This window comes from Enhydra lutris, unplaced genomic scaffold (genome assembly GCF_002288905.1).
Source record: "Enhydra lutris kenyoni isolate GAN:26980312 unplaced genomic scaffold, ASM228890v2 scaffoldscaffold7, whole genome shotgun sequence".
NCBI classification, from domain to species: Eukaryota; Metazoa; Chordata; class Mammalia; order Carnivora; family Mustelidae; genus Enhydra; species Enhydra lutris.
In genome coordinates this window covers 4,209,877-4,226,940 of record NW_019154091.1, presented here as the reverse complement: position 1 = coordinate 4,226,940, position 17,064 = coordinate 4,209,877, and the positions used below count along the sequence as shown (strand labels likewise).

The following is a 17,064-nucleotide window of genomic DNA, read 5'->3' as shown; positions in this document are numbered from 1 at the left end:
TCCTAACTTAACTTCTTTCCTTCCTTCCTTCCTTCCTTCCCTCCTTTCCTCCTTCTCTCTCTCCCTCCCTCACTCCCTTCCTTTCTTTTTCTTTCTTCCTTCCTTCCTATTCCTTCCTTCCTTCTTTCCTTTTCTTGCCTAGAGGCTCTTTTAAAATGCATGCTTTGGTATTTGCACTTCCTGTATCAATGTTGATCTGAAGCACAAAGTCTTTTTTTAGACTTTGTGTGGTTGGATTTGACATTTAGGAAAATGGTAAGATCTTTCCTACTGAAAGTTATACCAGCTGACAGATTCACAAGCAAGTCTATGATTTTTTTAAACCTTGCTATCTAACTTTTTCTTCAGGCTCTGTTTTTACGTTGAGTTAGTTAACAAGTCCTGAGTTCCCCTGTTTCTTCTTCCCTGTTCTCACCATCTAGTTCAGGCACCAATCACCTCTCAGCTGTTTTACATTTTTCACCTTGCACCAAGGATCCTTCCCAAGATGCAGGTTACCCTCTTCTGCCAAAACCCTCTAATGGCTTCTCTCTTTCTACATGGTAAAAACTCAGCAGTTTTGCCTTGTATTGAAGGGCATTTAACCATATTCTGTCCCACTACATGCTCTTACCCCCCTTCCACTAATTCTCCCTATACTCTACCCAGCCACCAAAATAGATCATCTACCCCTCCTTGGTATTTCCATAACTTTCTCATTTCCCAGAATGCCCTTCCTCCCTCACAGTCCATGTTTCAAAACCCTACTTATTTCCTAATGCCTGCCTAAATTCTACTTCTTTAATGAAGTGCTCTCTGATTTCCCCTCAAAATTAATCAGGGCCGTGCCTAGTCATATAATGCCTTTTCCTCAAGACACTCAATTTCTAGCTATTGGTACATTGTCATATTATACTTATTTTTACCAGAACAATTTTTATTGCCTTCTGCTGGAAAAAAATTGCCATAACTAATCTGCAAATCTCCATGTCTGTGATGAAATTCCTGCCTGAGTTTGAATCCTCCTAATTCCCTTATTAACCATGTGATCTTGGCCAAGATGGTTAATCTCTCTGCCTCTCTTCCACTTCTATAATATGGGAATATATAATATTATCTTCATCATAAAATTGTTATGAAGGTTAAATAATTCAGTGCAGGTGAAGTGGTTAGAACAACAGCCAGTGAGTGCTTGATAAATGTTAGCTATTATTCCAACAGGCTGTTAAAATAAGAAGGACTCTTGCTGTCTCAGTTTCAGCATTCTTGAAGATTAGTTGCTATATCCAAAGCGAGCCCATCTTGCAGTGGGTAGTTAAGAAATAGTTAAAACCTCACCTACTTTGAGGGTATGAAGTGGTCAGGAGTTGGAAATTCTAGAGTAGTCTTTAAAGATTTTGGAGCATTTGACTAGTGCACCATAAATCCCATATCCCCAATACAGAGGGGGAAATGTGTGGGGTGCAGGTATCTGTCTTGGGGACCACCACTGAAAGTATGGTACTTTTGTGAGGATTAGGAAAATGTGTCCCCCCTTCCCCAGGTGAAATCTATACACTAAGGAGGCCCTGCTGCCCCATGCCCAATGAAAGGGTCTTCAACAGGATCGCTTGAGGAGATTGATAAGTATCCCCTACAGCTGAGGAACACAGGAGACTGGCATCTGACTTTCACCTGAGAAGCTGAAAGGGCCAGAGGTATGGCAACTGCTTATGAATAAGTGAGAGAGATCCCCCCTCCCCCAGTTTGCTGCACCAGAGAAAGCTGGCACAGGGTTATCTTAAGCTCATGACAAGAAGGCCACATGGAGGGACTTCAGAGTAAAGAGGATGGTGGTAAATTGCTAAATTCCTAGATGCAGAAGAAGGGGATACAAGTCATGGGCTAGAATAGAGATGGGTTTGCCCCCATTGAGGAATTGCAAAGGAACATGTCCCAATGGTGGGAATTCTCTAAAGAACCCAAACCAAGAGAGAAGAAGTCAATTTCAGAAACTTGCTGGGCACAAGCCAACTTCTAGCAGTACGGGCAACTGAGCACTTTCCTATTACTTCTTCCCCTTGCCTCCCACAATCCTTTCCTTATTCACCACTTCACCTTGACTCTGAAGTGTCAGAAATTACAGTTAGCCAGGTGGAGGAGAAAGAGTAGAAGTGGCAAGTGGGGAAAAAGAGAAAGGCCTTCCTGCCTGTAGCTTAACTGGTAGGCTGCCGCTGCGGCCATACAAATATTTGCTTTTAAAGCAAGGTTGGCATCTGTATTATTACACTAGGCTGGGCATCTTAAATACTGAATGGAAGACTTCAATGTGACCTCTCCCAGGATGCTTGGTAAATAGCAACTTGTTTTGCAAGGCTTAGCTCAACACTTACTTCCGAGTCTGATCTCTTCACCCAAACTGACCATTCTCCTTGCTTCCTCAGCCCAGCCCAGGAACACTTAATTTCACTTGTTTGGTTGTTTGCATGGGTTTGCCCTCAACCAGGCTATAAACTCTAAGAGGGCAGGGATGACTTATTCACCTTTGTACCACCGGCACCTTGAGCTCACAGGCACACAGTTGTCTCCCAATAAAGATATAAGGAAAGTAACCTACCTTAAAAAACAAATTAGGAGGAGGAGTCAAGATGGCGGAGAAGTAGCAGGCTGAGACTACTTCAGGTAGCGGAGATCAGCTAGATAGCTTATCTAAAGATTGCAAACACCTACAAATCCAACGGGAGATCGAAGAGAAGAAGAACAACAATTCTAGAAACAGAAAATCAACCACTTTCTGAAAGGTAAGACTGGCGGAGAAGTGAATCCAAAGCGACGGGAAGATAGACCGCGGGGGGAGGGGCTGGCTCCCGGCAAGCGGCGGAGCAACCGAGCAAAAAATCAGGACTTTTAAAAGTCTGTTCTGATGAGGGACATTGCTCCAGAGGCTTAACTGGGGTGAAGCCCAGGTGGGGTCAGCGTGGCCTCAGGTCCCACAGGGTCACAGAAGGATCGGGGGTGTCTGAGTGTCGCAGAGCTTACAGGTATTAGAACGGGGAAGCCGGCTACAGAGACAGAGCTGAGGAGTGAGCTCTAAACTCAGGGTTACCTTGAACCGGTCACAGGCTCGGTCAGCTCAGAGCGTGGCCGGAGGCCAGGGTGACAGGAGTACTTGGGCGCTGTTCCCTGAGGGCGCACTGAGGAGTGGGGCCCTGGGCTCTCGGCTTCTCCGGGCCGGAGACTGGGAGGCCGCCATCTTCCTTCCCGTCCTCAGGAACTCTACGGAAATCGCTCAGGGAACAAAAGCCCCGAAAGCAAAAACCCGAGCGGATTACTCAGCCCGGCCCCGGGTAAGGGTGGTGCAACTCCGCCTGGGGCAAAGACACTTGAGAATCACTACAACAGGCCCCTCCCCCAGAAGATCAACAAGAAACCCAGCCAGGACCAAGTTCACCTACCAAGGAGTGCAGTTTCAATACCAAGGAGAGCAGCGGAATTCCAGAGGAGGAGAAAGCAAAGCACGGAATTCATAGCTTTCTCCCCATGATTCTTTAGCCTTGCAGTTAATTTAATTTTATTTTCTTTTTCAATTTTTTTTTCTCTTCTTCTGCCAAATTTTTTTTAACTTTTACCCTTTTCTTTTTTAACGTTTTTTAACTAGTTTAATATATATATATATATATTTCTTTTTTATATTTTTTCTTTATTTGTTTTCTTTTTTTAATTGTTTTTGTTTTTTGTTTTATCTTTCTGAACCTCTTTCTGAACCTTTCTCCCCCCTCACGATTTGGGATCTCTTCTGATTTGGCTAAAGCATATTTTCCTGGGGTTGTTGCCACCCTTTTAGTATTTTACTTGTTCCTTCATGTATTCTTATCTGGACAAAATGACAAGGCGGAAAAATTCACCACAAAAAAAAAGAACAAGAGGCAGTACCAAAGGCTAGGGACCTAATCAATACAGACATTGGTAATATGTCAGATATAGAGTTCAGAATGATGATTCTCAAGGTTCTAGCCGGGCTCGAAAAAGGTGTGGAAGATATTAGAGAAATCCTCTCGGGAGATATAAAAGCCCTTTCTGGAGAAATAAAAGAACTAAAATCTAACCAAGTTGAAATCAAAAAAGCTATTAATGAGGTGCAATAAAAAATGGAGGCTCTCACTGCTAGGATAAATGAGGCAGAAGAAAGAATTAGCGATATAGAAGACCAAATGACAGAGAATAAAGAAGCTGAGCAAAAGAGGGACAAACAGCTACTGGACCACGAGGGGAGAATTCGAGAGATAAGTGACACCATAAGACGAAACAACATTAGAATAATTGGGATTCCAGAAGAAGAAGAAAGAGGGAGGGGAGCAGAAGGTATATTGGAGAGAATTATTGGAGAGAATTTCCCCAATATGGCAAAGGGAACAAGCATCAAAATCCAGGAGGTTCAGAGAACCCCCCTCAAAATCAATAAGAATAGGTTCACACCCCGTCACCTAACAGTAAAATTTACAAGTCTTAGTGACAAAGAGAAAATCCTGAAAGCAGCCTGGGAAAAGAAGTCTGTAACATACAATGGTAAAAATATTAGATTGGCAGCAGACTTATCCACAGAGACCTGGCAGGCCAGAAAGAACTGACATGATATATTCAGAGCACTAAAGGAGAAAAACATGCAGCCAAGAATACTATATCCAGCTAGGCTATCATTGAAAATAGAAGGAGAGATTAAAAGCTTCCAGGACAAACAAAAACTGAAAGAATTTGCAAATACCAAACCAGCTCTACAGGAAATATTGAAAGCGGTCCTCTAAACAAAGAGATACCCTAAAAGTAGTAGATCAGAAATGAACAGAAACAATATACAATAACAGTCACCTTACAAGCAATACAATGGCACTAAATTCATATCTCTCAATAGTTACCCTGAATGTTAATGGGCTAAATGCCCCAATCAAAAGACACAGGGTATCAGAATGGATAAAAAAACAAAACCCATCTATATGTTGCCTACAAGAAACTCATCTTAAACCCGAAGACACCTCCAGATTTAAAGTGAGGGGGTGGAAAAGAATTTACCATGCTAATGGACATCAGAAGAAAGCAGGAGTGGCAATCCTTAGATCAATTAGATTTTAAGCCAAAGACTATAATAAGAGATGAGGAAGGACACTATATCATACTCAAAGGATCTGTCCAACAAGAAGATCTAACAATTTTAAATATCTATGCCCCTAACGTGGGAGCAGCCAACTATATAAACCAATTAATAACAAAATCAAAGAAACACATCGACAATAATACAATAATAGTAGGGGACTTTAACACTCCCCTCACTGAAATGGACAGATCATCCAAGCAAAAGATCAACAAGGAAATAAAGGCCTTAAATGACACACTGGACCAGATGGACATCACAGATATATTCAGAACATTTCATCCCAAAGCAACAGAATACACATTCTTCTCTAGTGCACATGCAACATTCTCCAGAATAGATCACATCCTCAGTCCTAAATCAGGTCTTAACCGGTATCAAAAGATTGGGATCATTCCCTGCATATTTTCAGACCACACTGCTCTGAAGCTAGAACTCAATCACAAGAGGAAATTTGGAAAGAACCCAAATACATGGAGACTAAACAGCATCCTTCTAAAGAATGAATGGGTCAACCAGGAAATTACAGAAGAATTGAAAAAATTCATGGAAACAAATGATAATGAAAACACAACGGTTCAAAATCTGTGGGACACAACAAAGGCAGTCCTGAGAAGAAAATATATAGCAGTACAAGCCTTTCTCAAGAAACAAGAAAGGTCTCAGGTACACAACCTAACCCTACACCTAAAGGAGCTGGAGAAAGAACAAGAAAGAAACCCTAAACCCAGGAAGAGAAGAGAAATCATAAAGATCAGAGCAGAAATCAATGAAATAGAAACCAAAAAAACAATAGAACAAATCAACGAAACTAGGAGCTGGTTCTTTGAAAGAATTAATAAGATCGATAAACCCCTGGCCAGACTTATCAAAAAGAAAAGAGAAAGGACCCAAATAAATAAAATCATGAATGAAAGAGGAGAGATTACAACGAACACCAAAGAAATACAGACAATTATAAGAACATACTATGAGCAACTCTACACCAACAAATTTGACAATCTGGAAGAAATGGATGTATTCTTAGAGACATATAAACTACCACAACTGAACCAGGAAGAAATAGAAAGCCTGAACAGACCCATAACCAGTAAGGAGATTGAAACAGTCATCAAAAATCTCCAAACAAACAAAAGCCCAGGGCCAGACGGCTTCCTGGGGGAATTCTACCAAACATTTAAAGAAGAACTAATTCCTATTCTCCTGAAACTGTTCCAAAAAACAGAAATGGAAGGAAAACTTCCAAACTCATTTTATGAGGCCAGCATCACCTTGATCCCAAAACCAGACAAGGATCCCATCAAAAAAGAGAACTACAGACCAATATCCTTGATGAACACAGATGCAAAAATTCTCACCAAAATACTAGCCAATAGGATTCAACAGTACATTAAAAGGATTATTCACCACGACCAAGTGGGATTTATTCCAGGGCTGCAAGGTTGGTTCAACATTCGCAAATCAATCAATGTGATACAACACATTAATAAAAGTAAGAACAAGAACCATATGATACTCTCCATAGATGCTGAGAAAGCATTTGACAAAGTACAGCATCCCTTCCTGATCAAAACTCTTCAAAGTGTAGGGATAGAGGGCACATACCTCAATATTATCAAAGCCATCTATGACAAACCCACCACAAATATCATTCTTAATGGAGAAAAACTGAAAGCTTTTCCGCTAAGGTCAGGAACACGGTCGGGATGTCCGTTATCACCACTGCTATTCAACATAGTACTAGAAGTCCTAGCCTCAGCAATCAGACAACAAAAGGAAATTAAAGGCATCCAAATTGGCAAAGAAGAAGTCAAACTATCACTCTTCGCAGATGATATGATACTATATGTGGAAAACCCAAAAGACTCCACTCCAAAACTGCTAGAACTTGTACAGGAATTCAGTAAAGTGTCAGGATATAAAATCAATGCACAGAAATCAGTTGCATTTCTCTACACCAACAACAAGACAGAAGAAAGAGAAATTAAGGAGTCCATCCCATTTACAATTGCACCCAAAACTATAAGAAACCTAGGAATAAATCTAACCAAAGAGACTAAGAATCTATACACAGAAAACTATAAAGTACTCATGAAAGAAATTGAGGAAGACACAAAGAAATGGAAAAATGTTCCATGCTCCTGGATTAGAAGAATAAATATTGTGAAAATATCTATGCTACCTAAAGCAATCTACACATTCAGTGCAATTCCTATCAAAGTACCATCCATGTTTTTCAAAGAAATGGAACAAATAATCCTAAAATTTATATGGAACCAGAAAAGACCTCGAATAGCCAAAGGAATATTGAAAAAGAAAGCCAAAGTTGGTGGCATCACAATTCCGGACTTCAAGCTCTATTACAAAGCTGTCATCATCAAGACAGCATGGTACTGGCACAAAAACAGACACATAGATCAATGGAACAGAATAGAGAGCCCAGAAATAGACCCTCAACTCTATGGTCAACTAATCTTCGACAAAGCAGGAAAGAATGTCCAATGGAAAAAAGACAGCCTCTTCAATAAATGGTGTTGGGAAAATTGGACAGCCACATGCAGAAAAATGAAATTGGATCATTTCCTTACACCACACACGAAAATAGACTCCAAATGGATGATGGACCTCAATGTGAGAAAGGAATCCATCAAAATCCTTGAGGAGAACACAGGCAGCAACCTCTTCGACCTCAGCCGCAGCAACATCTTCCTAGGAACATCACCAAAGGCAAGGGAAGCAAGGGCAAAAATGAACTATTGGGATTTTATCAAGATCAAAAGCTTTTGCACAGCAAAGGAAACAGTTAACAAAACCAAAAGACAACTGACAGAATGGGAGAAGATATTTGCAAATGACATATCAGATAAAGGGCTAGTGTCCAAAATCTATAAAGAACTTAGCAAACTCAACACCCAAAGAACAAATAATCCAATCAAGCAATGGGCAGAGGACATGAATAGACATTTCTGCAAAGAAGACATCCAGATGGCCAACAGACACATGAAAGAGTGCTCCATATCACTCGGCATCAGGGAAATACAAATCAAAACCACAATGAGATACCACCTCACACCAGTCAGAATGGCTAAAATTAACAAGTCAGGAAATGACAGATGCTGGTGAGGATGCGGAGAAAGGGGAACCCTCCTACACTGTTGGTGGGAATGCAAGCTGGTGCAACCACTCTGGTAAACAGCATGGAGGTTCCTCAAAGTGTTGAAAATAGAACTACCCTATGACCCAGCAATTGCACTGCTGGGTATTTACCCTAAAAATACAAACGTAGTGATCCGAAGGGGCACGTGCACCCGAATGTTTATAGCAGCAATATCTACAATAGCCAAACTATGGAAAGAACCTAGATGTCCATCAACAGACAAATGGATAAAGAAGATGTGGTATATATACACAATGGAATACTATGTAGCCATCAAAAGAAATGAAATCTTGCCATTTGCGATGACGTGGATGGAACTAGAGGGTATGATGCTTAGCGAAATAAGTCAATCGGAGAAAGACAACTATCATATGATCTCCCTGATATGAGGGAGAGGAGATGCAACATGGGGGGTTAAGGGGGTAGGAGAAGAGTAAATGAAACAAGATGGGATTGGGAGGGAGACAAACCATAAGTGACTCTTAATCTCACAAAACAAACTGAGGGTTGATGGGGGGAGGGGCGTTGGGAGGGGGGTGGGGTTATGGACATTGGGGAGGGTATGTGCTATGGTGAGTGCTATGAAGTGTGTAAACCGGGCGTTTCACAGACCTGTACCCCTGGGGATAAAAATATATGTTTATAAAAAATTAAAAAACAACAACAACAACAAATTAAGGGGCACCTGGGTGGTGCAGTGGGTTAAATGATGGACTCTTGGCTTCAGTTCAGGTCATGATCTCAGGGTCCTGAGACTGAGCCCTGTGTCAGGAAGTTTGCTTGAGATTCTCTCTCTCCTTCTCCCTCTGTCCCTCCCACTATTCTCTCTCTCTCAAACAAATAAATACATCTCTAACTACCCCTCCAAATTAAGATTTTTCTTAAGAGAGGCTATGATTCAAACATGTCTTTCTCTTTGAGACAGAAGTTAACAGTAGTTGTCTTCTGGACGATGAAGTGAGGTTGAAGGTACCTTTGTCACCTGTACTCTTTAGGATGGCCTGGGTGCTCTCCAGGGGTTCTTGAGAAAATGCTCTGGCATCCCTTAATCCTAATGTGTTTTACTGAATAGGAGTTGTTATGAGTCCTTTTACTCCTTTCTATGTTTTCCTCCACAGGTTTCTTCAGGAGAAGCATTACCAAAAATGCCGTGTACAAGTGTAAAAATGGGGGCAACTGTGTGATGGACATGTACATGCGAAGAAAGTGCCAAGAATGTCGCCTAAGGAAATGCAAAGAGATGGGAATGTTGGCTGAATGTATGTATACAGGTATTCACATCAAGCAATTAAATTCCACTTAAAATCTCTTAAGGAGGCAGATGCAGGTAACACGTCTGATTAGAATGGTACTTCACATACTAAAGAAGGGATGAACTAAACCGTGGATGTTCTGGAAAAGGGTAAGGAACCCCTGAAATTGGCCAAAGTGTCAGTGAAAAAGGGTTTTATTCCCCTGAAAGAAGGAGCTTTTTGCTGTTCGTTGCTGCAAGGAATCATATATGGAGTAAAATGGCATTAATCTGCAGTGAAAATAGCATGTTGTAAGAAGCTACCAGGAATAAAAACAGCCTGAAAATTTCCTCCAAATTTGATTTAATATCTTTCTTATTGTTTAATTAGCATAAAAATTCACAGTTGTGGGAAAGATTAAGAATGTTTTATAAGGTATAACTGCCTCTGAATTGTCTAAATAGAGTTGTAAACCAAGTCATTTTATTAGAAGTCCTTCTCTTAGTGCAGCTTCGAACCAATTTGTATAGGTTTACACAGGAAATTAACTACTGTGGGTTTTAATATAATTTGGCCCTTTGATCTGATAAAGAGACACTGTATTAACTGCTGGTTTTCTGAGGAACCATAATCTTCATCAATTTGGAATGCATGCTAGTATATAACATATTAATTTTTCATTCTGCAAATTCTACAGACCACTCAGATTTTGAGATATGGCCTATTCCTCCTCAAAACACAAATGACAAACAAATGTCACCAAGGGGATGATAACATTCAGGGAGGGAATGCCACATGGAATAAAAGCCTTTGGAAGGTGACTCCAGTTCTATTGTTTCCACACTGTACAGGCGACTGGGATGGACCCAGAGAAATAATGTGTGCAAGAGGGGGAAAAATAGGTCAGTGTAAATAATCCAGCTCTGGGTAGATGAAAGTTTTATAGTGGATGATCACTATCTCCTCTTAGCATATGAAACAAGAGACTGCAGTAGGGACGTCTGCTGGAATCCAATCTTGCAATGGAAATGCTTACTTTGATACTGGGGGGTTCATGTTGCTCATCACTTAAATATGAACTCGTTCCAATGGGAGCACTGAGGACATTTTTTGTGATTCTGCCTACCAGAGTCTATACTATTATTAATGCAAACTTGCCAATAACAGATGCAGAGTTTTCATGTGATCTCACAAAATAAATTCCTGGACAAAGAAGTTCCCAGAACTTAGTTTCGTTAACATTGAGAGGATAAGGACGTTAAATGGGAATATGGAAGATTGTTCTGCATTATTTTTTATAGCTGTTTTAGTATAAATTAATGATGATGTTATAAGATTCTTCAAAAGGAAATTTCAAAGTCCCTTTGAGTTATTTTCATCTCTATGTTCTCAATAATGTACACAGTTCTGAAAAATGACGAGATTTAAAATTTTCCCTAAAGGATGTTGACATTTGTTTTGCTCAGCATGTGTTTACTTATGTGTGCTTAATGTGACATGGAATATACTTTTTAAGATACAGTTACATAAACATGGATGAGAAATAATATTAACATTATGTTATGAAACACTAGCTCTCAGGGTCCCCTAGACCAAGAATGGGGACAGTGTCCTTCACTTTTTTATTGACTGAATACTGTGCATTTGTACAATGCTTTTGTGTTACAAACTCTTTACATAAAATACAACTTTTTAAAAAAGACCCAATGATGCTTAATCTATACAAAACTCTTTGAGGTAGATATTTTTCCTATTTTATCAATGAAGAAACTGAGATTTACAGGGGGATAAATTTCTTGTTCAAGGCCAAGTCTCAAAATTCAGAAGGACTAGAATTAGTGCTGTGCCAAATTGCAGAGATGTGAGCCGACTACACATCAGCTGCCTCATGACCACAGGCCCAATAGGACTCTGGGGTGAAATCTCTGTGTTTTATTTTTTCAGGCTTGTTAACGGAAATTCAGTGTAAATCTAAACGACTAAGGAAAAACGTGAAGCAGCATGCAGATCAGACCATTAATGAAGACAGTGAAGGTCGGGATTTGCGACAAGTGACCTCGACAATCAAGTCATGCAGGGTAATAACATGCAATGGTGTCCACTGAAGCCCACAGCAGCTGAGCTTCTAGGCCTGTAGTGACCTGGCTGAGAGACTTTAAAATTAGAGCCACCGTAAGCAGAATTTCATTCCAGTTGTGCATTAAATGGGTTTCTTCTTTTTAGTGGAGAGAGTAAAATCTGCTTTGGTGTAGAAATTCAAATACTAGCAGTAAATAAAGCAAAATGAATGCTCTCTGTCTCCCTGGCTCCATTCCACGCCTACTACCAAGAGGTTCCCAGTAGAAGTGGTTCAGTGTAGAAATGGATTTTTCAGGTTGAGGGTTTTTTTTTTTTTTTTTTTTAAGATTTTATGTATTTCATAGAGAGAGCCTGCGTGCACAAGCAGGAGGAGCAGCAGACAGAGGGAGAAGGAGAAGCAGGTTCTCAGGGAGCCTGATGTGGGATATGGGCCTGGATCCCAGGACCCTGGGATCATGATCTGAGCCAAAGGCAGACACTTAACCTACTGAGCCACCCAGGCACCCCTCAGGTTGAGTTCTGATGACCATTTTCTTTTTTCTTTCATTAAGAAGGGAAACTTAAAAGTGGGAAGGATGTGTATGCAGTAGAGGTTTGTGGGTTAGTCCCTACCAATGGGTAAAATTGAGTCGATACACATCTGTAGAACAATAGAGAAAAGCCTTTCCTATAGATCTCATGAATTACGCAAGTAATCCTTTGAGCAACCTGAGACAAAATAGAGGAACAGAACAGCATTTTGGATGATTGGTTAAACACATGGTGATAATCCACCCAGTATATGGGGAACTTTAATTTGCCATAAGCTGAGAAAAAAAAATCCATGATTGTTTAAATCACACTCTTCTTAATGCTTATTATGCTACTGACAAGGAAAACTTCATCCACAATTAGTTTTCCAAGTATAGTATTTCACATTCACTTCAGAAAAAAAATACTTTCATATTATCCTGCCGTAGGACATTCACACTTTGATATAAGGAAGCAAAGAGTTGGCAAATTAGCTATACTCTTCAAAAGATGCTAGTCGGGAGAAAGGGATGTTCAGGGTCTGAAATGTCCAGATTGATGACTCTACTTCAAGGTTAGGCAAACACTTTTTTCTATAAAGAGTCAGATATTTTAGGCTTTGGCCACAGGTCTCCATGACAACTACTCAACCCTGCCATTTTCGTGCAGAAGCAACATAGATAACACATAAACAAGTGAGTGTGGTTTGTTCCAATAGTCACAAAACCAGGTGGATTTGGTAGATGGGCCACAGTTTGCTCAGAATGCTCTTAAGTGTGGGACATTTTCCTTAGTGACTAAACCTTGAACTTTCACTGAACTTCCCTATGAATGGGCTTGATAGACTTCATATCCAGACTATCCTATATTCCCAAGAAGTACATGAAATGGATATTTTGTTATCCCTATTTTACAGATAAAAAAATCAACAACTTGGGAGACATTTAGTGAAATGATATATGGCTTGCCCAAGAACCCAGAGTAAGCGATTACAGCATACATTATATCAGAATGCATAGTTCCTGCCACATTTAAGGCTTTTTATCAACAATTTCTGAAATTAGTTTATTCCAGATGGATACATATATATGAAAGATGCCTTATAACCACCTTCCCTAACACCTTTTATTTTTTTGCCAGTGTAGGAGAAAACTGAACTCACCCCAGATCAACAGAATCTTCTGCATTATATTATGGATTCATACAGCAAACAGAGGATGCCTCAGGAAATAACAAATAAAATTGTGTGTACAAATATCTGAAAATACATGGGTTTAAAGTTAATGTTTTCTGGAGCTTTTAGTATTTTGGAGATAGAATTTATATATGAATTTGTTATTTCTAAATGATTACAGCTGAGAATTTAGTTTATATGTTTAAACTTTTAGCAGCATTGAACAAAGAATAAGAGGTCTCATATCTGTCTAGGTGATAGTAATTGTTCTCTGACAATCTGAAAAATATGAGCTGAAATTTAAATTTTATTATCCAAATCTTGTTCTTTAGTCTAATGATTTTGTGTTATTTATCCTTTCATCTACTTATTAATCATTTGATTTTTTTCCTTAAAATTTAGTTGAAAGAAGAATTCAGTGCAGAAGAAAACTTTCTCATTTTAACTGAAATGGCAACTAGTCATGTACAGATTCTCGTAGAATTCACAAAAAAACTACCAGGTATTTTTATATGTTGATACTTTTTTTGTTATACTGTGTAATATTCTTGTGACAATGAGAGAATCAGGTCTGTTTATTGTAAAGTAGGGATTATTTTACATCTGATTTAAATTAATGTGTCTAGCAATTATAGACATGAAATGTTAGAACCAGATAAGATATGTGAAATCATTTATAATAATTCTTCTGAATCGATAGACTAAGAAATTGAGACTTTACAGATTTGTCATTCATCCATTTACTCATTTAATAAGCATTTGTTGATGCCTATTTCATGCTAAGTACCTAGCTATTACCTTCAAGGGGGGTGACTAAAGAAAGGCTATAATAAAAAAAAATTATATACAAAGCGCTGTTTGAACAGAGAGGAAGTGGTTGCTAATTGTATCTGAGAAAGATAGGGAGACTTCAAAGAAAATAATATTTTAATCAGGTCTAAAAGATAAAGCATTGGGGAGGGTATGGGATATGGTGAGTGCTGTGAAATGTGTAGGCCGGATGATTCACAGACCTGTACCCCTCAGGCAAATAATATATTATATTTTAATAAAAATAATTAATAAAAAATTTTTTAAAAAATAAAGCAATTTTCTTGGTGGCACAGAAGAGAAGGAACCTTCCAAGTTGAAAAACCTGCTCATGAAAATATAAAATATAAGGCATAAACAAAAATAGGATTTTTAGAGATGAAAGAGGAAAATTCAATGGGATTACAGCATAATGTGGTGGGTTCCTTGGTTAGACATAATGTAGTTGGTACCAGACTGATAAGGGCCTAACTAAGGAATTTAATCATCATTCCCTGGATTGTAGAGAGCTTTTGGTGCCTCTTTGTTGTTATTGTTTGTGTTGACAGGAATGTTATGGATTTATGTTATATAGATATGACTTGATCAGTTTTATATAAGATGGATTTGAATAGGGAGGGATCAAGGAGGAGGGATCATTTAGGATGCTACTGCAGGGGTCAAGGCAGAGGGCTTGAAATAAAACAACAGCAGTGGGAGACCGAAGAGAAAACAAAATGAAGAGAGATGCAAAAATTGATAGGACTTAATGAACAATTATATTTGTGAAATGAGGGAGACGAACTTATTCATAGTCATATGGATGGTGCCAATACAGAAACTGGAATTCAAGATTCTTATCTCCCAGCTTCCCAATTCTTCCAGCAACACTACCGATGCTATCTAAGCCAATACATTTAAGTTGTTTCAGTGTTTTGAAAATATATTAGTACAATAGAATTCCATGATCTAGGAGAGTGTAATTAATACCTTGTACAAGAACATAATCTTGTAATATTAAATTACAGAAGGTAACTTCTGATGTAAGATTTTAATTAGGTTAATTTGTCTTCTTTTGCTGACATTATGCAATTATTTTATTAAAGTGTCATGGATAGACATAAGCCTACATAAAACTCATAAAATGTGAGGAGAAAGTGTTCATTATCATTTTAACATTAATATTCTCTCATTTCTTTATTAACAATGAAAGAAGGACTTAATTTGTTATATGCTAATTAGGGCAGTCTTGATCAAAAGCAAGTGTATACAGGAGTGGAAAGTGTGGGAGGAGGAATTGGGGGAAAAGGAAAAATATAATGTTTTTGGTTGTTTGTGAAAAGAGAGTTTTTCAGTTCAGATTGTTTGTTGGTCTTGAACCACAAAATAATTGAAGAAAAAAATCTTCTTCATAGAATGTAGCTTATCTGAAGGCAACAGCAATAACTGACACATCTCTTTATTCACCATGCTTAGACTAGTTCCTGAGGGGAGGAAAGAGTACAGTTAATGTAGGTTTAATGGGTAAAGCAAGGGCACCTGGCTGGCTCAGTCGAGAGAGAGCATGTGACTCTTGATTTGGGGGTTTTGAGTTTGAGCCCCAAATTGGGAATAGAGATTACTTAAGAATAAACTTTAAAAAAATGAAAAATATTAAAAGGAAAAAAATAAAATACAGAAGGAAATAAAAGACACAAAACTCGTGAGAAATTTTAGCAATAGTAACAATATGGTTAAAATTAATATTTTAACAAAAATAATGGAAATGGCATTATTATAAATAGTAATAATAGTGCTGTAACTCCAAAAATGAAAGGGTTTTTGTGAAAGAGATAGATGAATTGTTTCATTCTGTAGTTCATTGAGCATAAGCTGTGCCAGGCACTGTCCAGGGTGCTGGAGACCCTGCAGGCTTGGCTCCAGTCCTCAAAGGAGCTTTTAGATTCACTAAGATATTGATTCTTAATCCTTCACATTACTCTCTTCTCTAAATTTCCACTGTTATTTAATACTTTTCTAAGCCATTTGGACCCTGATGATGTTAGTTTATTTTTATATGTGGTGTGTGTGTGTGTATACACGTGCATAGGAGCTTATGTTGTTTTCCCATTTATTAAGTTATCCAATTATTCAACAAATAATTCTTGGCTGTCCTGGGATCGAGCCCCACATCAGCCCCATGTGGGGCTCTCTGCTTGGCTGGGAGCCTGCTTCTCCCTCTCTCTCTGCCTGCCTCTCTGCCTACTTATGATCTCTCTCACTGTCAAATAAATAAATTAAAAAGAAAAAAAAAGAAAAAAAATCTTCACATATATCCAGACATTTAAGAGATTATTTGTCTGACTCATTAGTCAATCTGGAAAACGGGGGAATTTTCAAAAAAATTAATAAAACAATCAAGATCATGTTAAGATATCTGCTCTGAGCTCAGCACTCTATCATGCAGGGTAGAAAAAAATTAGAGAAATATGGGAATGAGTTGATAACCTGAAGAAACATGTCCTTATCCTGGCTTATATGCCATAGTCCCCAGCTACCTCTCTGACATCATTTCTTCCTCCTCCTTCCCCTCACTGACCCCTGGCTCTGCTATGAACATATATGTTGTTTTGCCTCAAGAGTAAATGCCCTTCTCCAGCTATCCCCATGTCTCACTGTATGCCGACATTTACTGTATGCAGATCTCTGCTTCAAGGTAATCCTACTAAAATAATATTCCCCAGAATTCACTGGTTCCTACCTGCTTTATTTTCTATTCATAGAGTTTACCACTACCTCACATAATAAAATTATTCATATTTGCTAATTATCTGCCACATCTAATAGAGTATAAACTTCTTGGGGTCAGAGACTTTGCCGTTCTCTTCATTTTTGTATTCCCAGTGCCTGGCACATAATTGACAGCCAAGAATTATTTGTTGAATAATTGGATAACTGAATAAATGGGAAAACAACATAAGCTCCTATGCACATGTACACACACACACACACACACACACACACACACAAAACACATATA

At 38.8% G+C, this 17,064-nt stretch overlaps 1 protein-coding gene across 5 annotated transcripts in view; it reads left to right on the top strand.

Moving 5' to 3' along the window:
- The window catches only part of LOC111142164 (nuclear receptor subfamily 1 group H member 4), a 58,168-nt gene that overhangs the window by 27,706 nt on the left and 13,398 nt on the right, over positions 1 to 17,064 (top strand). For 2 of the 5 annotated variants that reach the window (XM_022495163.1, XM_022495161.1), the window contains exons 3-6: positions 9,380 to 9,520; positions 11,438 to 11,571; positions 13,228 to 13,326; positions 13,659 to 13,758. In XM_022495163.1, coding sequence (XP_022350871.1) covers positions 9,380 to 9,520; positions 11,438 to 11,571; positions 13,228 to 13,326; positions 13,659 to 13,758 — 474 coding nt within the window. Of the gene's footprint in view, positions 1 to 9,379; positions 9,533 to 11,437; positions 11,572 to 13,227; positions 13,327 to 13,658; positions 13,759 to 17,064 lie in introns of all 5 variants that reach the window. The other 3 variants (XM_022495162.1, XM_022495160.1, XM_022495164.1) reach the window with 2 other exon arrangements.